This window comes from Thyridium curvatum, assembly GCF_004353045.1.
Source record: "Thyridium curvatum strain D216 chromosome Unknown NODE_52_length_296666_cov_86.205578, whole genome shotgun sequence".
In the NCBI taxonomy this organism is placed as follows: domain Eukaryota; kingdom Fungi; phylum Ascomycota; class Sordariomycetes; order Thyridiales; family Thyridiaceae; genus Thyridium; species Thyridium curvatum.
The window spans coordinates 149,982-171,224 of NW_022156807.1; the positions used below are offsets into that span (position 1 = coordinate 149,982).

Consider the following 21,243-nt stretch of genomic DNA (forward strand, 5'->3'; position numbering starts at 1 on the left):
CAGACACCCAGCACCTCGCGCCACCATGGCGTCCTCTGCGCAGCTAGCCATCGCCAAAGCTTCCTTTTCCGCCGTGCTCCTGCGGCCTGACCCTTCGCCCTGCTCGCGCGACGAGATCGAGTCCTTCCACGCCCTCCTCGGCGCCGCGATAAACCGCTGCTCGCCGGAAAACGTCCAGGTTTGAAGCCTATATGCCTGCACATACACACACACGCGCGCTCCAACGCGATTGCACCTTGCTGTCCAATTAAGCCCACCTCCGTCCTCCCATCGTCAGCCTTGAGTTGAGTCGAGACCCGTGACTAAATCCTTGTTTCTGCGTTCCGTTCTGTCCTACAGAAGTGCAAGCAGTGGGCGTTGCGATACCTCGTCCAGTCTCCGGCCCGCGCCGCGTCGCTGGGCAAGTACCTCGCCGCCCTTGCCAGCGCGGCCGCGCCCGAGGGCGACGCCAAGTCCAATGGGCAGACATCAACAGGCTCCAAGCCGTCGACGACGGCGCGCTGTCCATCAGCGAAGCGGCAGCGCTTGCATGTGCTCTACATCCTGAACGACCTGCTCTTCCACGTCAAGACTCGCAATCACGATGACACGTTCGCCAAGGCCTTTGAGGGCGTCCTCTCGGATCTCTTCCGGAGCGCAGCTTCCTTCACCAACAGCCCAAAGCACATGAAGAAAGTCGAGGATCTACTCTCGATATGGCAGGAGAAGGCGTATTTTCCGACAGACCTCATCACGAAGCTGAGGGCAGTCGTGGCGGACGCACCCCTAGCGAAAGCATCCGATGAGAACGGCGCGAACGCTTCAGCCAACGCTGCTGCGACAAACTCGGCCGCAAGGGCGAAGAACGCACCCTTCATGATGCCGAGCATTCACGGCGACCCCACGACGCCCTGGTACGACCTCCCGGCCGGGGACTGGCTGCCCGCGATCCAGCCCAACTCTACGCGGCCCATCGACCCGGCCATGATCAGACCGCTCCAGCTGGCGGCCGGCCCCGCGGAGAAGACGCTCGTGGAGGCGGTCAAGAAGCTCCTGGTGGACGTCGACCGCATCTACGCCAAGGACCTGCGCCTCGACGCCGACCCGGCCGTCGAGATCGACCAGATGGGCGAGCGCGTCGAGGTCGACGAGATCACGGGCGACGTCCTCGACGGCGACACCTACTACGGCTGGTCCCGGGCCTTCTGCGAGAAGATGAAGGCCCGCCGGCGGAAGGGATCGCAGCAGGTCTCCGACAACGACGACGACGACGACGACGGCCGGCGCGGCCGCGCACTCTCGTCGAGATCCCGCGGCCCCTCGTACGGCAGCTCGAGGAGTCCCTCGGCGCACAGCCGAGAGCGCCCCGCTTTCAAGAGGAGGCGCCTCTCGCGCTCGCCCAGCCGCGACGACGACGGGTACACGCCGAGCCGCAGCCGCAGCCGCCGCCGCAGCTACAGCCGGAACCGGTACCAGCGCTCCTCGCGCAGCCCTCCCTCCCGCTCCCGCTCCCGGCCCCGCGGCGGGTGCCGCTACCGGCGCTCCGGCTCCAGATCGCCGGCCTACTCTCCTCCTCCTCCTCCTCCGGGCCCTCCAGCGGGCGAAGGGGGATACATCCAGCCGCATCCGGGGCTGCCACCGCCACCGCCACCGCCACCCCCGAACTCCTACCCCAGCTTCCCTCCTCCCTTCCCGCCGCCCCCGCACATGGCCGGAGGAGGCTTCCCTCCACCGCCGCCGCCCAACTTCCCGGGCCAGTGGCCGCCGCCGCCGCCGCCGCCGCCGCCCCCGAACATGCAGATGCCGCCCGGCGGGGCTGGGGCTCCGGGCCAGCGCCAGGGCTGGATGCCGCCCGGCGCGACGCCTGCTGTGCCCTGGAGCGGGGGGTGGGCTGCTCCCGGACAGCCTGCGCCGCCGCCGCCGCCGCCGTCGATGGGTGGCGGGTATCCGCCTCAGCATCAGCAGCAAGGCCACCGCTACGGTGGCGATAGAGGAGGAGGCGGAGGAGGCGGAGGAGGCGGTGGGTATGGCGGTCGAGGGGGTTGGAATCGCGGAGGTGGTGGTCGAGGTGGAGGAGGAGGTTCTTATAACCGTGGGAGAGGAGGCGGATGGTAAAGGTCGTGGTTGATCGTCAGTATACCCGGAATTGAGAAGATTGGAAATGTGATGATTTGGCCAGCCAGTTGTATTGTTCGGCCACCCTCTGGTCTAGCAAGTCTCTGTATACTCTGCCGGACACTGTGACTGTCCCGTCCCATTCATCCCAATGCACCCGTGTGTTCCAACGTGTTTTTTTGAATTTGCAACTATTAGATTTACAACACCGACAACACCCAAGGCCCGCCCCCTCCCCCCCCAAACAGAAGGATAACGCCCGAGCCCTCCTCATCCACCCCCCCCCTTGTTTTCGTCGAAGAGAAAAGGGAAAAGATTGGGAGGTGGCCATCTGTGCAATATAGGACAGACAAGGAACAAGACAACAAGAGGAAGAAAACAGTGACAGGATGCCGGACGGGGGAAAACAATAATTCTCTCTTTTTCTTTTTTCCAGACATGACTCCATACAAAGTTAAGGCTGAGAGCGGAGGGGGCCGGATGGGGTTCCGTCAAGCCCGACCACCACACCGCATTCCGTCGCAAGAGAAACAAACACCCAAGTTCTTCACCTACTGGAGTGGTTCGTCGGCACCACTACTCGACGAAACTCATAAAGCGAGCGTAGAGACGCATGGCCGGTTCCACAAACCCACGGTGAACTCGCCGTTGCCACCTCGTTCCCCAATCCTGCAGCTGTCTCTCCCGCTCTTGTTGTCATCGCCCTCTGTCCGTCCGTCCGTCCCATATCTTAAGCCGCCAAGCCACCAAATCAGCCTCACGTCGAGGAAGAAAAAAGAGCAAACCTTCGTTCAAGGTTGCAGGAGCCTCGAAAACAAAAAGCCGTTTGAGAAAAAAAAAATCCAGGACGTCGCCGTCCTATCCGTGTACCAAGGGCACTCTTGCCCTTGAACCCGCCATCCTAATTCCGCAAGACAGGCAAGAAACGAAGACAAAGAAGTTGTGCCTAATGCCGTGTATTCTCGGAGCAATCAATTTCGATATGTGCATATCGACGTAGAAGAATGACTCCTCCATCTAGGGTCGGGCATCGTGGGGTTGCGCGATACGTATGAAACGTGACTGGAGACCAGAATGGTACACCAATGAGGATCCGTAACTTTCATGATTTCATTATATGTTGGGAGCTGGCCAATTCCCCAGCCGTCGTCGCCATCACAGGCCTTTCGAATTCTCAATCACAAGCAGGGAGCTATCTCTGACCCCTCGCAGATCCGGACGAACTTTGACGTTCGTGAAGCGTCGGCCGGCGGTCCCTACGTTCGCCATCCTGCAGCTTCAACGAGTCAAGTCTTTTCTGATTATCATCCGAGGCGTCTGTTTCGTCCGCGCGAGTTCTCGGCTTGTCCGCGGTACCGTTGCTTTTCCTCCGGTTGGCCTGCTCGGCAATCGCAGCCCACTTGTGTTCACGTAGGGCTTCCCGAGACGCTGCACTGTTCTGCTGCTCGGTGTATTCATGGGAGCAGTCATCGAAGAGCTGCGGGTTGATCTCCATGAACAACTTCATGGCGTTATAGACCATGCCGTGGATGGTACTGGGTAGAGGTCAGGATCTGGCTTGCCAAGTTTCAGAAAAAATGGGTAGCCGGAATAAAGCGCTTACCGGTTCCAATGCCCTTTAGAGTTTTCATATAGCGGCGCGAACATGATAGGTAAAATGATCTCGACGTTGTCGCTTACGAGGTTGCAGAAGTACTCATTGTTCCAAAAGTACAGCGCACGTTCCGCAACCTGGAAATGCGGACTTGCCACAGATTTGGCAAGTTGGTGGAACAAAGGCTCCTGCACCTTGGCGAATTCGGCTGGGTCCATGACCTCAAAGATGTCCTCGACTTCGTTGAGGAACATCACCTCCTTTGTGCTGTTGACTTTGGGCCAGTAGCGAAGGAGACCGAGAACAACCTGGGAAGCCGGTTAGCAGAAGGATCCAGTCGGGCAGCAGAGTCGAAACCAACCTCTTCGGTCAGAGATGCGTCCTTTTCGAGAAACTGGACGATACAGTATGCCAGTTGCGGGTGGTACATGCTCAAGCTCTTCACCTTGTGCATCGGGATCAGAACCCTAGTCAGAAACAGCTTGTGCTCTTCTTTCAACGGTAGCGCAAAACCATTGATGATGGACCCCAGGATCTCCAGAAGCTCAGCGATGCCGTTGAACCGCTCAGTCTCATAAGTAAATTGGAAGAAGACGTGGTTGATAGATCGTCGGATGAAGGACCGCAGATTGAGGAATTTGCCGTAAATACGATGCAGAGTGGTCTTCAAGAAGTCTCGCTCTCTCGGATCCTCAGAGTCGAACAGCTCGAGCAGCTGAAGAACAAAGCTGTGATCTATATATGCCTTGGCGATGTTTGTGTTGAAGTCCTGGCTCTCGATGAATCGGAGAAAAAACTCGTAGACTACTTGAATATGCGGCCATGCGACCTCGAGAACGGGCTCGTCTTCTTCCGGGTCGAAGGCCTCGCCCTGCGGGTTCATCGGGGGCGGGATCGGTCGGAAGAGGTTCTTAGCGAACATCTCGACAACTCGCGGATACATCGGCTCCGTGATGACTTGGCGATTGTTGGCCACATAGTCCAGAAGTTCGTGTAGCGCGAGCCTCTTGATCTCCTTGGATTTCATGTCACCGCTCGCATCATTGAAATCGAAGATGACGTTGCACTGGTCGATCTTCTGCATGAAGAGCTCTTGTCTGCGATTCGGCGGCACCTCGTGAAACCCTGGCAGCTTCTCCAGCTCGCGATGTGCGGAGATGTCGAACCTGGACGAGTGTTGCCTCTTCGGGGTCCTGATGCCTTCGGGCACGTCCTTTGGCGTCGATTGCAGGCGATCAAACATCAGCGACTTCTGTCCAGCCTTGGGAGGGGCAAGGTCATGCGGCATGGTTTCGGCGGCGCCTGGAGGGGGCACATGCTATCGCAGAGATACCAGGTCAGCGCTCTGCACCAGAGGAGAAGAGGGACGGCAACAGGACGACTTACAGGAGCGCTTGGGCTGATGATGACGGTGGGAGGAAGTGTCCCGTGTCGTGTCGGCGTGTTTGCACCGTTGGCAGCTGAGGGAGAACCAGTGACGCCGCCAAACCTGTCGGGCCCTCCAGTGTTGTTTGTTCCACCCACATTCCCGAGGAGGGATGGCTGGTTAGCAGCGCCGTGGTCCCCACTGGGCTGCGATGTATTGCTCGGTGGCAGCGGCTTATTACGGATGTCGTTGAGGTTCGAAGCAGAGGAGGAGGGTGTCAGAACTGGCGACTGGGTTGCGGAGTCGCGTGAGTTGGCCGAGGATGGTGACGCCGTGCCATCTTTGTGGTCCTTGTTCTTCTTGGAGGCCTTGTTGGGGTCCTTGCCGCGCGACAACTGCGAAGAGATAGAGCAAGTCAGTAAGAGGTCTGGAAAGGCAGTGTTCGGTCGTTTTCAATGGCTCTTTTGCAAGTCAAACAAAGCTTGGGACTAACAACTCTCTGGCTGAACCGCTTCATCGTGGGTGATGAGGTCTTGCTGCGCGGTGGGGCGGCTAGAGCAGCCCGACTCGCTGATTATGGCGGGGTTGCACGAGTGATGGTGGCGATGCGGAAGGGCAGCGAGACGAGCCGAGGGAGGGTAGGGTATATCGTGGGAGAAGAGGCTCGGGCAGCGTTGTGAATTGAATTGGGGAGGTTTTCGGGCGACGGTGGACGGGAAGAATTCCAAGGTTGGCTGTGTTTGGTTTGGCAAGACGGTTGACGACGAGGCGCGAAAGTGGACCACACACTACCGCGGACCCAATCGACCACGAGGCAAGCGGGAGTCGGGATACTGAAACCACGTTGGATCGACAACGATGAAGAAAAGACCAGAAAGATGACGCTTTTGGCCGTTGGCTTTGTGGTATCGAGCAGGAGCTGGGGCACTGAGACAAAGGGGCTGTCCTCTCGCAAGGTGCGGTGGCCGGGAGGAGAGATTTGGCGAAGGGGGTTCAAATGTGGTGGTGCTGGTGTTTGGTGCTTTTCGTGGTTCTGGGTGGGCAGTAGAAGTGCTGGTGCTTGGTGCTGGTGCTGGTGCTGGTGCTGGTGCTGGTGCTGGTGCTGGTGCTGGTGCTGGTTTGCAGAGCGTGCAGGCGGGAAGAAGCCAGCGGACCGGCCCCGGCACTGACTCTCCCAGGGCAGAACAGAGCGGACAGCGTTCAAAAGATACCAACCTCGCGCTTCAATTTGGAGAACATGAGCACAGTTCCAATCCAACAACCACCGAGGGACGAGTGACGAGTGACGAGTGACGACAGCGGGCGGGATTATGCGGCTTGGGCGTCGGTATGTCGGTCGAGGTCGAGGACGAGGGCGAGGGCGGCGATGCTCGAATGCTGGTTGCAGTTGGCTTGCCGCAGTGATGATGACAACGGTAGGTCAACGACGGGTCGAAATGGCACCGGCACTGGTAGAAAGGGACCTAACAGAGGCCAAGATGGAGCAAACCCAGTCGGACCTCCAGCTCTTCTCTGTAGGTCAAGTCAAGTCCAACAAGTAGGTAGGTATTGTTGGTAGTGAGCGACAGTGGAGAGGGGACCGTCGAGTTGGGTGGACGCTGGTAGCTTAAGATGGCGAATCCAATAGGTAAAACGCGGGAACCCCTAGTGCCGTTAGGGGCAGTGGTGGGCCTGTGCACTGTCCTCGGATAGCGAGGATACCTGAGGATACAGCCCTGGGCCTTGGATTGGCTCCATCCCGGAGTGCTGCTAATCAGGTCTGCATGTGTTTCAAGGGTATTGTTTCTCCAAAGCGGTGTGATCTCTTCTGATGGATGTACTTGTACCTAATCTTGCAAGGTCCAGGAACAAAACCCTCATTCAGCAGTGCATCCCGCTTCTGATTACGGTTAGAGCCTCTGACGAACCGCCGGGGATGGGTGCTGGGGTGACTGTTGCATGACATCTCATTTCGTCCAATGTCGCTCTAAAAGAAACCAGGCAGGTAATGTACTGAGCAGAGTACTTTTTTTTTTTTTTTTTTTTTTGGCTATCAGCGGATGGATGAGATATGGCGTTACCTAGATTTCCCACTATGCCAGTGGGAAACGAGACAAATGCCTGTCTGGAGCATTACATTGCAGGTACTTAGCAGCAACCTAGATAGGTAGGGAGCTTGTAGGGTCTGGTTAAAGCCATTCTACGTATCAAGAGGTCCCCCGGTGTGTGGTGACAACCAGAAGTCAAAGGGACCGCCTACTGGAAAGTGTTTGTTTCATCGACCGTACAGGTCTGGAATCTGGTTTGGGATGTTCCGGTGTCATCGCATTTGCGTCATAACAACACCTCCAGGGCTCAGTACGGAGGATACCTCCGCTACTTGCTTCCAGAGCTCCAGGTGGTCGTCGCGAATTCCTTTAGCGCCTCATGACCTGGCGCTGGTGGAACCCCAGAACTCAAAGTTCCACACTTGGCAGCAGCTGGTGGAGACTCTTTTCACGGCTTACTCTTTACTCATTCCAGAGCATCACGAACACCTCAGTTTGGTACAACAAGCTGGCCGTCGTGTCTCTGAGAACATCTCAACTCCATTCAAACAACCTCCCGTCCACCCGGAAAAATCCTGCAGTGGTCGCATCTGCAAGACACGGCTTCTCGTCCAGTGCTGTTCAAGAGCTAGCCACACATCAGCAAGCATCTCTCATCTTCTCGCCTCGCAGCTTGTTTCAGAAAGGCTTTACATTCCACTATCTGGCAATCATGAAAAGCTCTCACACGTCCTAGCCCTGTATGAGATTGAGGAAAGCTTCAGCAGGCATCTCTAGGCCAACAACCCACTAGTCAAGATGGCAGCCGTAGCAGCGACCACATCTCAGGGCCAAGGTGTGGCTTTCGCCAACGGAGATCCGAGAGGCCATGCTCCAGTCTATCCCATTCCTGATACAAAGATTACCGCTCTGGAACACCCAATGATCATCAAAGATGTCGACAAAGCCATACAGACCTTTGGCCGGAATCCCAACCTCTCATCCGTAAGCGCATCTGTTCCTCTGCTTTTCTCACATGCTGGTCAACCACTAAGTTTCAATCCAGATCATCGACGACTCGGGGCCGCACGTCTCGGTCCCCTTGTATCTGCGCTATGATAACCCAGTCACGCGGCCTATTGTATCGCACGCGGCTGCATCACATAATGTCGTTCTCAAAGTCACTGTCCCCAAGAGGACAGGCAGGAAGCGAAAGCGAGGCTCTGATGGTCCCTGGACCGGGCCATCGATCTCAAACGGCGAACAAACTCAAGCACCCCCACCTGGCCCGACTGTCACCTCGGTGTCTAGAAATGACGACCCTCGACTTCTTCGGCGAAAGCTTGCGGACAATGTCGGAAGCTACAGCGTCGAGTCCGTCGGTCTGATCAAGCAGACCCACCGTTATCGAGGACTGACGGACTTCCAGCAGTCCATAACCAACGCCCCCTTCATGTCTGAGTTCATCAATCAAGTTGTCCCCGGTGATGTCACAAAACTGCGCAACTTCAAGTTCGGGTCGAGAACGACATCACCCCCTCCAAACGTTGAGCTGCCACCTCCTCCCACAGTCACCAACATCACACTGCCGTTTCCTTACTTCTACACACAAAACCCTCACGTACGCGAAGTCGCCGATAAGGACGGCCTACCACGTATCATCAATACTAGTGCTCTTCAGACCACCAGCGGGTACGTCCTGAAGTATGATCATTACCCAGCACCTTCAGGGCCTTCGAGGCCACCGGATCGATCTGATCCGCAGATGGCAATTGTGCTCGCAGAGATCGAGAAAGCGATGAACGCTCGACCCATCTGGACACGCCGCGGCCTCATCAACAGCCTTAGCGATATGGCAGGCGCAAACCAGATTTCTGCCAATCTTATCAGGAAGGCAATCCCGTTTGTCGGCTACCAGTTCAAGGGTGGTCCATGGCGAGACTCTCTGGTCCGCTACGGCGTTGATCCTAGGAAAGACCCCTCTTATCGCAAGTACCAAACCCTCATATTCAAGCTGCGCTTCTCAGACACGGGTGGATCTGGCCAGACCTGGCAGAGCATCCGTGCAGCCGACGTCGGGGAGACGAAACGTGCGCCCACGGATAACGACCGTGACGACAGCCACATCTTTGACGGCAAAAGCTTCTGTCGCGATGGCAAGGTCTGGCAGGTCTGCGACATTACTGACCCGATGCTGGCGGAGCTCTTCGCCAATGCCGAGGTCCGCGAGACAGTCGACGAATTCGGCAGCGGCTGGTATCACCGTGGTCTCTGGGCCAAGGCCAAGGCGATTATGAAGCACAAGATGAAGACGATTCATTTCGGCCGGAGTCTGAACCCAGAAGACTACCAGGCCGCCCTGAGGGTGCCGGATCGCACGCCAGAGCCCGGCTCCAAGTCGATCAGCATCCCTCTGCCGGATCTGAACTTGACCGAAGAAGAGACAAGGACATACAACATCCGCAAATTTCACCACGGCCTCCACCAGCGACCCCGCGATCGGACCGGGACTGCCTACCGTGTGCCCATCCCCAAGGGAGGGGCGGAACAGAAGACCTCGCCTTCCGCGGCCGGTGCTTCCAGCGAAGGGGGTTCTGAGGTAGCCAGTCCCAGCACCGACGTGGCTGCAGAAGATCGCCTGCCTACTGTGCTTGAAGAGGTTTCAGGTGATGGAAATGATGACGACGGCAGTAGCAGCGATGACGGCAGCACGACCAGCAGCAGCGGCGGCGATGAGAGTGATGAGGATGGCCAAGAATTAGAGCAGGAGATGGAAGACGAGGAGGAGGAGGGGATGGTTTTGGAGGAGGGAGGGGAGAATGCGGAAGGAGATGAAGAGGTTGTAGATGAAGACGAGGAGGAGGAGGAGGAAGGTGATGAAGAAGATGAAGGGGACGAAGAAGACGAGGAAGACGAAGATGAACAAGACTATGACGAGGATGAGGACATGGAGGGCGGCAGAGACGAGTACGGGAATGATCAGTACGAGGAAGAAGGATTCTCTAGCGGAGGTGAGTACGCATAACATGGACAAAATCACTCACAAGTGAGTCCAGTTGAGAACTTGCCTTGTTGGAGGTATGATACCCAATATTGCTCTTTTCGAGATGCCTTTAAATATCATGAAGTCTAGGTGACCCCAAGAGATGAAGTAAAATTATTAGATCTCGCCTAGGACGAGATTCATTGATCCAATCTTGACAGGAAACACCATTGCCAGTATATATGCAACCGCGCATTCCAGAGCCATTCACGTATGTAAATGCATGAGACAAGATGAAGGTGAAAGCGACAACGCCATGTGTCTCCCATGCAAAAAAGAGAGAGAGAGAGAGAGAGAAAGGAAAAGAAATGGGCGCAAAGAAAGGTCCATATAGGGCAAATAGTGTGAATCGCCCATCCTTTTTCACTGCACCTGCAGCACCTTGGTCTTGCTCTCCTTGAGCTGCACCATGGCCTCGACCCAGCGGCCGACCTCCTCGAGCGCCCTGCGCGGGTTCTTCTTGCGCTTCAGCAGGAACCCCTGCAGCTCCGCCGGCGAGAAGCGGCCCTGGGGGATCTTGTCCGCGAACTCGGCCGCGATGCGCTTCAGCTCCTCGGGCGACATGTCCAGGCGCTCGTCGTGGCTGATCTCGGCCGTCGTCGTCGCCTGCTGCTCCCCGTCCTCCCCGTCCTTCCGTGGCCCTGCCGCGCTGCCGTTCATATGGCTCGACGAGAAGTTGTCGACAATGTGCCCGTTGGCACCGCCGGCAGCAGCACCAGGGCCGGACGACGAGGGCTTGTTATGGTGGTGGTGGTGGTGGTGGTGATCGGCCTCGTACATGCGCTCAAAGAGCTCGCGCGCCTGCTCCTGCGTCGAGTTGGTGAAGCCGACCTGCAGGTCGACGCGGCCGGGGCGGATGAGCGCCTCGTCGAGCGACTCGGGCTTGTTGGTCGTCATGATGAGCACGCGGCCCTCGTGCGAGGCGACGCCGTCGATGGCGTTGAGCAGGCCCGACAGCGAGATGCCCTTCTTCTCGTTGGGGTCGTTGCCCTTCTCCTTGAGCGCGCGCGCGAGGTCCGCCACCCTCCACTCGTTGGGCGGGATGCCGTCCCCGCCGCCGCCCTTGCCGTCGGGGCCGCCGCCGCCGCCGTCCTTGCTCGGGTCGCCGGGCCGGCTGAGGCCCGCCGTGTCGATGTCCTCGAGCAGGACGACGCAGCGGCGCGGCAGCGTGTTAAACAGCGCCGAGAGGTCCTCCTCGGAGAGGGACGGCTCGAGCAGGCTGATGACGTAGATGTCGAGGCCGAAGACGCCGGCGAGCGCAAAGGACAGCGACGTCTTGCCCGTGCCGGGGGGCCCGTGGAAGAGGTACCCCCTGCGCAGGGGGATGCCGCGGTTGGCGTACCAGCGGGGCGTGGCCGGGTGCAGGTACTCGTTGATGTCGGACAGCACCTGGACCTTCTGCTTGCCGTCGAGGACGACCGTCTTCATGGGCCGGACGGGCCGGTTGGCGACCTGGAGCCAGGCGTTGCGGCCGCCGAAGCGCCGGACGTTTTGCGAGTTGGGCCGCTTGACGATGGTGCGGGCGTGGTGGTCCGAGTAGTACGCCTCCTTGCAGTGTTGGAGGAGCTTCTTGATGGGAGCTGTTGTGCTGGTCAGACAATGATTTTGATCTTCTTATCTATGGGATGAGAGGATTGCTTACTCGGAGACCAACCGAAGCAGGAAATCACAAGGTTCTCCTTGTCCTTGAAAGCCATGCCTCCTGATTGGTGAGAGTCCTCCATGAATGACTCTTGCTTGCGGCGAAGTCGGAAGTACTTCCCGTTAAACTTGAAGCCGTGGGTACCCATGGCCGGGATGAATCGAGGCGGCTAGCGAGAGAGATAACATGGTTAGATTGTATTCTTCGAGCAAAGGTACGGTGATAACTCACTGCTTTGGCTTCTTGATTTGAGAAATTCAGGTAGACGCCACTGCCATCTGGCGAGATCCTCGTCTTGAGAACATCAGACTCGTCCTCGTCCTCCCACGCCGTCTTCCCAACCGTCTCGGCCATGAGAGACCGGGAGCTGACCATCGTGGGCTGCCGCGCCAGCCACTTCATCAGGTGCAGATAGATCTCGTCGTTGCTGCTGATGTGGATGCTCGCCATCAGATACTCCTGGACGAGGCTGTACACATTCGTGTAGATCTGGCGCCCGACCTTGTTGAAGGCCCAGAGGAAGCCAAAGAGCGTGAGGATGACGCCCGGGTCCAGGCCCAGCCGCTTGGCGAGCATCTCGTACACGACCATGAAGGTCTGCATCAGGGGGTTGAAGCGGCCGCCGAGCAGGGGCAGGAGCTGCGCGACGCCGTCGGGCAGGTGTTTGGTGCTCATGTTGTCTCCGAGGCTGGTCCCGTTACCCCCAAAGGAGGGCAAGGCGCCCTTGAGCATCGAGTTGAAGTCCATGCTTATTATGAGTGTAATAGCCACAACCTCGAGTTTTTTTTTCAATTCTCCCAAAGAAAATGAACTCTGAAGATTCTTGGGGACTCTCGGATGAGGTTTTATTAAAATGGAAGAGCGAGAAACCGTCCGGGCTGTCCGGAGGGTTTGCGCCGTTGGTAGTGTCGGTTACAAGCCCGAAAACATATAAGTAAGTCCAGGAACAAACAAGGTCGAGAGAAGCCAAATGTCAAGTCCAGCACAGAACAAAACCACCGCAAATTCGAACCTCAAAATGCAAAGAGATTAAGAGGAGAAGTCAGGTCGGGTAGGCTATCGTTCCCAAGATATTTATGCACCCTTTTTGTGACTATCGAACGAGCGGTTGGAGGCAAAGTGCGGGCTGGTGGCCAGTAAGCCTCGTCAAGTGTTGGGGGCCTTGAGAGTCCAATTTGCCTTACGTGTGTGAGTGGCGAATACCTAGCTATCCCAAGTAAGGTCGGTTATATCCTGGAAACTGACAGGTACAAGTAGATCACGGCCTAGCGCAAGTCCATGCACGCTACTCTCGGAGCTCTGCAATGCTCGGCCGAGTTTCTACTGCGTCTTCAGGGAATGAGAATCTTGAGTTCTGCGAAGCAGAGTGGAGGTCTTTATATACTTGAACGAGGTCGGGGGCCTGGCTGCTCCTGTTGCCTGCATGATCAACAACAACTCAATAACCGAAGCTTGTCTATCACATATGCATGACACACCGAGCATGAGCACACGCCAGACGGAGAGTGTTGCAAGTACAAATGCGGTTGGGCACCGAGTGAATCTCATCAAACCCTTTGTGCACACACGGCATCTGCAGGTCAACTTCTGCTGCATCTCTTACAGGAGCCTGGTCATCCACATGCTTCCACGACCCCGTCTGTGATGGTGGGTTATATGTGCTTGGCGGTGGAGTGTGGGACAGGCGTCAAGTAATGCAGGGAAGTGTGGTCTGGAAGTGCAAATTGTTCGCGACCCAGAACGAACGGCGGCACCACTGCCATAAAGCTTCACATAGGTTTGCACATGTATACGAAGCATCGTCAGAGTCAGAGTTAGGCAGAAGGCTGCCTTGATCTCCACATGATCCGTCAGCCCTACGCTGCCGGGGTAGATGCTCACCAATGAGCGTTCATAGCAAGAGAGTACATAAGAACATCGACCGTTAGATCTGACATGTCTCAAGCAAAGAGGTTCTAGAATTTACTCTGGTAGCTATTGGTTGGTCGTGAGTTTGTACAAGTAGTTGGGGGGTATGCCGAGTTCAGGCAGCACCCGCTGCGCCCCCGCGCCGAGCTCCACCTCTCCCGCACGGCGCCTCCGGCCCGTACCTCACACCGAGGCGGGCTCCGGATCGCGCCCCAAACAGTGCACACAGAACTCAGCTGGGGTTCTGATATTTATTTTTCCACCATTTGAGATTTGGCAATCCCGCCACTACGGATGCAGCCATCCGTGTAGCAGGGATGGTCTGGCCGTTGGTTCCCTCTTCTCTCTGTCTCCATCGCTTGGCCCCCAAGGTCTGGATCGAAAATCTGCATTTGGTCCAACATCCGAGACCTCGTGCACTTTGTCTGCCGGGTAGTGCACAGACGCCTCTTCCGTAGTGTGTATGCCTCCAAAAGCAATAATACTGACTCCCAGTCCTACGCTCCCGCAGCCACGTCAGCATCCCGGGTGAAAAGAGTGCAGTAGCTCGTGCAGGTCGCATGCAAGAACTGCAATACATATGTTGGCACCAGCGTGTGCACTACTCCGTACGCATGTATTAGAAATGCAGGCTTGCCCTTCAGCCACTCAGATCATGAGCAGAAACACCCACAATGCACATTGCATGTCCAACTGCCGCAACTGGCTTCGACTTTTTACTTTCACGGGCATACTGCTTCCTATCAAGATCACAACCGATTCAAAGAGCCGAGCTCGTGGCATCGAACCGATTGAATAGAATTGAATAGGATATGATCCGGGAGACACCATCATAACAACTGAGGAACTCTCCCCAGTGTCTGCGGCCTCTGCGTAATCCGGGCCGTCCCGGCCACCCTTCACTCCGCCACACCACATTCACGACTACGAGCCAGCCGAAATGGAGAACTCGGACATATAGGCAGTGATACCTTGGACATCCGTGCAACCCAAATGTTGGAATCTACCAAAGTCTAGTCCTGCAAGCCTCTCAGAGTGCCGATTACCCAGTTCTCGATGCATGCATGAGCTTGATTGGCAGCTTGCCCAGTGCTCTTTGGCGCTGTTTCACGACCTCCACGGTCATGTGTGGCTCGGGGAAAGAGTATGAGTACTATATGGGGTTGGTGACACTACACAAAACAGGCAATCGGCCTGAAGAGGCACCCCGTAGAGGTGACACACAGAAGCACGGTCGAAACCTGCTGTAGGCTGTCTCTTTCTTTGCTTGGCAGCACAGTCCATCACATGCCAGGGCAACCCATGGAACTCGACAAACATCACAAGCAAAGCTGGTCGGTGACTGGCGCTCTGGTGAACTTCGTATTGAAATGTGATACCGTCCACGATGGGCTTTCTATCTGGGAACTTCCGAAATTCACTCAAATCCGCTGTATTCCCCTTCTTGATTACCGAGTAGATCTATAGTTTCGGAAACGCCATCATAATCTCCTCCATGCTAGGCGGAGCTTGACAAAATGTCAGTCTATCCTTCCTCCACGCCACACAAGTCCAAGTTGCCACGCCGATGTGTATACCGCTCGACACGAGGATGGGCTGAGGGGCACCGATTCAGCTTCCTGTTCTCGCAGGATTCTAGTCACATAGCGTGACCGGCCGAAATGATCGGGTGCCCCTTCTTGTCAACCCTCCTCCTCTCCAACCTTTCCTTCTCACTTCCGGGAGACGGACGACCCCCCGCTCAAGACGCCGGCCCATACGCCATCTCGCTCTCCCACAGGTGCGCCCCAGCCTCCTTGAGCAGCCGGACGTTTTCCTCGAGGCCCGACTTGTCCGCCAGGAACAGCGGCGTGTTGTTGGCCCGGTTGCGCACGTGCACGCTGGCGCCCCTCGTCAGCAGCTCCCGCAGGACCTCGGCGTCGGGGCCCACGGCGGCGAGGTGCACGGCCGTGTTGCCCGCGTAGTCGGCGCGCTTGAGCAGCTGGTGCGTGTCGTCGCGGTCGCAGTCGATGATCTCGCGCACGGCGGCCAGGTCCCCGCGCTGGACGGCGTACCCCAGCGCCGTGAAGGCCGACTCGGCCGGGGACAGGCGCACGGCGACCTCCTCGACGTCGCCGCCCGGGTGCGAGAAGACGGGCGAGGCCATCTCGGTCATCTCGCCGCGCAGCGAGCGCGCCATCTCGGCCCGGATCCGCTCGAGCGTCAGGCCCCTGAGCGCCAGCAGGTACGAGAGCTTGGTCAGCGCGCCCTCGGTGGTCAGGTCGTGGCCGAAGACGACGCCGGCGCGGCCGAGGGCCGTCCCCGGCGCGTAGAGCGGCGAGACGAAGCCGTTGGTGCACTGGCTGACGTTGACGACGACGACGCCCCGCTCGCAGGCCTGCCGGATGACCTTGGTCAGGCTGCCGTCGACGCCCCCGGGCGCGTTGCCCATGCCGAACGTCTCCAGGATCAGGCCCCTGAGGTTCGGCGCCCGGAACACGGCGTCCAGCATCTCGGGCATGATGCCGGGGAAGATGCGGAAGGCCGCGACGTGGGCGGTGTCTAGATACTTGGTGATGTTGAAGTGGGCGATGCGAGTCGGCCTCCGGACCAGGGACCAGTTCACGTCTACGCCCAAGCTTGTGACTTTGGCCAGAGGCTCGTAGTTGGGGCTGTCAAAGGCCTTGAAGGCCGAGGCGGACACCTTCGTCGTCCTGTTGCCGCGGAACAGGGTGTGATGGAAGAAAAGGCAGACCTCCGGGATGATGAAGGTGCCGGCGATGATGAGAGAGCCGAGCAGGTTGTCTACCGCGTCGGACTGGAGGGCGAAGATGGAGGCCTGGGAGCCAGTCAAGATGACAGGCTTCCCTAGGTCCGACATCATGAAAGACAGCGCTGAGGCCGTGTAGGCCAACGAGTCTGTGCCGTGAAGAACGACAAAGCCGTCATAGAGGTGATAGTTCTCCTTCACAGTGAGTGCGATCTCGGTCCAACCGGTAGAAGAGATGGAGCTCGAATCCAGAAGTGGTGAGAACTCCAGTATTCCGTATCGGATGTGGCGGGAGTACGCGCTCGGGGGTGTCCTCAAGCTCGGCAGGCTGATGCGCTCTCCATTCTTGTATGCTACTAGCTCAACTGGAGGAGAGGACGAGTCGTTGAAGGATGGCCTCGGCGCCATGGCGTTCTTGAGGAATCCCGTCATGGGGATCAAGCCATCGGCAGAAGGCTGCATACAGATGGTACCGCCGGTCATGATGATCAACACCCGGGATTCTGGGTAGTTGGAGGTGGGAAGGTCCCCCTCAACTGGTAGGTTCCCCATGGCGACTTGCACAGAGCGCGATGCAAAACCTTGAATACTCAATAAGAAATGCTTTCGTGATAGAGGTATATCGATATCAAATCAAGGCCTAGGTTCCGAAGGTCCTAATTTCTTAGAGCACGTTCTTTGACGAAGTTCTCCGTTGGTGAAAGAAATACAATGAAAGGACTGTTGTCTGTACCGCAGCGGTGTCTGTTGCTTTGTTGGGGTCCCGATGTGGTATAAATCGTATAAGAGGATTGATCACAAGCGGTCCACCGGCCTTGACGCTCACAAGAGATTTGACCGTCTTGGCGACTTTGCTTCACTGGGGTTTTAAGTACTTGGAAGTTTCTTTGAAAAGAAGCCTGCATCCACTCTTTTGGGTCGATTAGGTCGGAAAATGGCATCTCCAACACTAGGATTTCGTCACGACAAACTAAAAAAAATTCAGTTCAACGGCATCGCCCGACTGGGTTGACCGATTCAGACTCCACCGACGACGCCGGTTGCAGCGGGAGCTACCTGTTGTTCTGGCCCGAAGAGCCACAGAGCTAAGGCCAAACCCTCCGGTACTTGCGCGACTCGAGGGAAGAAATGGAAAAAGTGGCGATAACTATTACCCCATTGTAACTTCTACGGAGGTTGGTATTACCCCATTGTAACTCCCGTGGTCGAGGCAGGTGATACAAGGATCCGTGGGCCCTGCAAACTCTTAAGTAATGAGTTTGGGGCGGAGTGAGTTGTCTTGCAGATAACCAAAGCAAGTTTGATCTTAGATAGGATGAATTCATAGGCTGCCGGAAAAGCTCATTGTGTCGAAGCTGGACGCTATGCAAGATAAGGAGTTTCCAACCAGAGACTGACGGTGCCGTTCTAGGCAGCTACCTATAGGTAGGTAAGCAGCGCATCCGTGAGTGGTGCATAATCATAGCCCTTGAGTGCTGAAGGGAGTGTGTCAGTCGATTCTGTCTCGCCTCACATTCAATAACCCTTATCCGGCACGCTGCAGACCTTCAGAGCAGAAATCATATCAGAAACGAGGCTCTGGCAAGAGACAGGGCTCGCCAATGAGGAGCCCTGTCGTCCAGTCAAGAGTGGGTGATTCGCACTCAAGGACCAATCATCAAGGAATGGTAACTCGTATTATGGCAACTCCCCATCCCAAAAAAAGGCAGATAGTCAAGGGCAATACAAAGCGGTATCATACTCGCGCCGTGAGAATTCCCTTCAGAAAGCAGTCCCAGGCCGACGACCCCCAGAGAGCAATCCGTAGACTTCGGGGCAGGAAACCTGCATCGAGCCTATCATCGTCTGTTGGTATACCGTCTTGCAACTGCCACATCCGGTTCCTAACGGCTCCTGCTGCGCCGTCGACTACGTGACCTGTCGCGCCTCCTAGGCGGCGAGGCGCTCCTGTCCCGTCTCGAGCGACGACTGTCGCGATCCCGGTCTCGCGACCTGTCCCGCGACCGATCACGGACGCGATCTCTGTCCCTATCGTCACGATGGCGATCGCGGTCCCTGTCCCTATCTCTGTCTCTAGCCCGGTCTGCGTCTCGGTCACGTTCTCGGTAAGAAGTCCTCTCACGGCGCGGGCTGCGACTGCGGCTCCTCGTCCGATCACGCCGTCTCCCTCTGTCTCTGTCCCGGTCGCGGTCTCGATCCCGATCCCGATCCCTCTCATGGTCCCTTGAGCGATCACGGTCTCGGTCACGATCCCGCTCTCTCGACCGGTCCCTCGGCCGGTCGCCAGTAACGTGCCGGTCGATAGTACGAGTCTTGCGGTCCGCCGGGACGTACCGGTCAATCTCTTCCGGCTTGGTGGATCGCCTGACCTCAGAGGACTGGTCGTCGCCGGCCGGACGCTTGTCATCGATGCCGGGGATCGGCATGCCCTTCTCGCGAGCCTCGCGCTGTGCGGCCAAATAAGCCTTGGCCTCCTTCTCACGCTCCTTGACTTGCTCCTGCTTCCAGGCCTCCTTCTCGTCCTTGTCCAGCCGCGAGGGCGGGCGGACGTACTCCGCTCGCGACCTCGACCTGCTCCTCCGGTCCCGACTCCTGTCGCGTCGTTCGCTGACTCGCCTATCCGAGTCTCGCCGATCAGGCTCTCGTCGCAAAGACTCGCGCCTGTCAGACCTATTCTTCGACTTGCTCCGGTCTCGCTTCTCGCGGGGCGACCTGCTCCTGTCCCTCCTGGCCGCACGTTCCCGATCTCGCGAGGAACTCCGCTCTCTCCTGTCAGTAGCCCTCCTAGAGCGGCTCCTCTCACGGCGGTCCGCTCGCGCTCTCGAACGGCTGCGGTCTCGCCTCTCCGTTCTCGCTCGAGACGTGCTTCGCTCTCGTCGATCATCTCTCCTGTCGTCACGGCGGTCCGTCCTGGCTCGGGACCGGCTCCGATCTCTACGTTCGTCCCGTTTGTCGGATCGATAGCGGGATCGGGACCGTTCTCGGCGTTCTCGATCATCGTGCCTACGGGATGGGGATCGGTGCCGTCTCCGATCGTCCGCATGACTGTGGCGGCTCCGTTCTCTTTCCCGAGGCCGCTCTTTGTCTCGATGGCTGTCCCGGTCGCGATCCTTGTCCCGCTCTGAGCCCTTGTCAAGATGACGAGAACGTTCACGACTCTTTGGCCGTCGACTTTCCTCTCTCGATTTTGTCGTAGTCGTCTCTTTAATGGCTTCAGAGCTATCTCCTTCATCTTTTGAACCGGTCCTGGCCTTGCTCAGGCTGGTTTCTGGCTTTAGGCTGCTCTTTTCGGACGCTTTGCGGATTGGCTGGATCGCCGACGCGGGCTTCGTCTTGCGTGGCGGTGGTGCTAGGGTTTCATCGATCTCCATCTCGGGTTGCTTCTGCGAACCGCGCTTGCTCTCCCGTAAGAGATCTTCCATGGCCAGCTCCTCCAGTCGCGCAAGCTCCTCCTTCGATAGCTCCTTCTTGGTCTCGTCCGGACGACGACTTCGGCTGCCGTCGCGATCTCTGCGATGTCGGCTGTCCCTCCGATCACGATCGCGATCCCGAGAGTAATGGCGGCGTTCCCGACTGCGGCTACGATCACGCGAGCGGCGGCGTTCCCTGTCGCGCTCTCTCTCCCGTTCACGTCGCTCGCGGCTACGCTCCCGCTCCTTCTCCCTCTCGCGGCGTCGCTCCTCCCTCTCTTTCTCCCTCTGTTCTTCCCGTTCGCGCTGCTCTTTCCTTCTGGCCTCGCGCGCGGCACGCTCCTCCTCACGCCTCTTCGTCTCCTCCTTCTCGCGGATTTCCCGCTGCAGTCTCTGCTTCTCTTCTTCGATCTTCCGGAGGTCCTCCCGGACTTTCTCCCTTTCTTGCTGTCGGGCGGCGGTCTCTGCAGCGTACTCTTCGTCCGTCTTGGCGCCTTTCTTGCGCTCCTCCTCAGCGACTTCGTCGCCCACTTCCGCGCGCCGCAGCTCCCGAATGTGCGCTTCGATGGCAGCAGAATCTATCAGGCCTTCGATAACGTCCTGAGCTTTCTGGTAGACGCCGCTCCTGTCCAGCGCACCGTCGATGAGAGCGGCGGCTTTGCCGCGGTCGAGAGTGAGAAGCTGAGAAGGGTTGCGCTCGATCTCTTCTTCGGCGACCTCTAGTATCGACTTGGTGACCTGTGCTTCATAGTCCTGTAATTCCCAAATCGTCAGTATACACGTGTAGCCATAATTCAGACAAGTCGTGGCAGCAGCAGCAACAACAACAACAACAACCAACAAAGGAGATAGCCAAACACGTACACTAGCCTCGAATTTGTCCCAAACCTGCTTGCGGATGGCATCGTATCCCCCCTTCTTCTTGAACGAGTGTGCCAGCCCCTCGATTGCAGACCGCACCGCAGAGGTCAGGGGCAGGTCGGACGCCTTGAACTTTCTAGGCGCAGGCGCACTTGCAGCAGACGCAGCTGCAGGGGCCGCGGGTGGCTCTTGTGCCTCGAGCGAAGGCATGGTTGTAGCTGGAGCAGGAGCAGCAGGGACCGCCATCGACGCGGCGAATTGCACACGCGCGCGTGGTCTTTGGGGTTACGTCTGGCGTCGGTACGTTCCCGTCATGCAGGTGGCCCAGAACTGACGAGAGGAGTGTAGAAAGATGAACAAGCACAATTCGATTCCCCCGAGCTGGGAGATATTTCACGGAAGCCAAGCCAAGGACTGATGTTTGATTGCCGCAACACGGGCTTTCTTTTCGAAATAGCCGTTGTGCTTGGACGGACGGATGAGGGAGGGGATTAACATCCAGTGGACCTGTAGCATGCAGGCCAGCAAACGCGACAAGCTGCATGCGGGAAGACGTGAAGTCCAGGGTCC

General features: G+C 57.6%; 6 protein-coding genes across 6 annotated transcripts; 2 read left to right on the plus strand and 4 right to left on the minus strand.

The window, feature by feature from the left end:
• Positions 1-25: 25 nt before the first annotated feature.
• On the plus strand, positions 26-2,094 carry E0L32_008133 (uncharacterized protein; the record flags this gene model as incomplete). Its single annotated transcript, XM_031142954.1, has 2 exons — positions 26-178; positions 340-2,094. The coding sequence occupies 2 exons, from the start codon at positions 26-28 to the stop codon at positions 2,092-2,094; spliced, it is 1,908 nt and encodes a 635-aa protein (XP_030992638.1).
• Positions 2,095-3,286: 1,192 nt separating this feature from the next.
• Positions 3,287-5,571, minus strand: E0L32_008134 (uncharacterized protein; the record flags this gene model as incomplete). Its single annotated transcript, XM_031142955.1, has 5 exons — positions 3,287-3,629; positions 3,698-3,996; positions 4,050-5,006; positions 5,075-5,449; positions 5,548-5,571. The coding sequence occupies 5 exons, from the start codon at positions 5,569-5,571 to the stop codon at positions 3,287-3,289; spliced, it is 1,998 nt and encodes a 665-aa protein (XP_030992639.1).
• Positions 5,572-7,879: 2,308 nt separating this feature from the next.
• On the plus strand, positions 7,880-10,085 carry E0L32_008135 (uncharacterized protein; the record flags this gene model as incomplete). Its single annotated transcript, XM_031142956.1, has 2 exons — positions 7,880-8,065; positions 8,127-10,085. The coding sequence occupies 2 exons, from the start codon at positions 7,880-7,882 to the stop codon at positions 10,083-10,085; spliced, it is 2,145 nt and encodes a 714-aa protein (XP_030992640.1).
• A 381-nt stretch (positions 10,086-10,466) lies between these two features.
• Positions 10,467-12,492, minus strand: E0L32_008136 (uncharacterized protein; the record flags this gene model as incomplete). The annotated part of the gene is made up of 3 exons (XM_031142957.1): positions 10,467-11,683; positions 11,746-11,914; positions 11,977-12,492. 3 exons carry the CDS (start codon positions 12,490-12,492, stop codon positions 10,467-10,469), a joined length of 1,902 nt encoding a protein of 633 aa, XP_030992641.1.
• Positions 12,493-15,394: 2,902 nt separating this feature from the next.
• Positions 15,395-16,954, minus strand: E0L32_008137 (uncharacterized protein; the record flags this gene model as incomplete). The annotated part of the gene is made up of 1 exon (XM_031142958.1): positions 15,395-16,954. The coding sequence occupies one exon, from the start codon at positions 16,952-16,954 to the stop codon at positions 15,395-15,397; it is 1,560 nt and encodes a 519-aa protein (XP_030992642.1).
• A 1,331-nt stretch (positions 16,955-18,285) lies between these two features.
• On the minus strand, positions 18,286-20,883 carry E0L32_008138 (uncharacterized protein; the record flags this gene model as incomplete). Its single annotated transcript, XM_031142959.1, has 3 exons — positions 18,286-18,973; positions 19,015-19,495; positions 19,551-20,883. The coding sequence occupies 3 exons, from the start codon at positions 20,881-20,883 to the stop codon at positions 18,286-18,288; spliced, it is 2,502 nt and encodes an 833-aa protein (XP_030992643.1).
• Between the last annotated feature and the right edge of the window lie 360 nt (positions 20,884-21,243).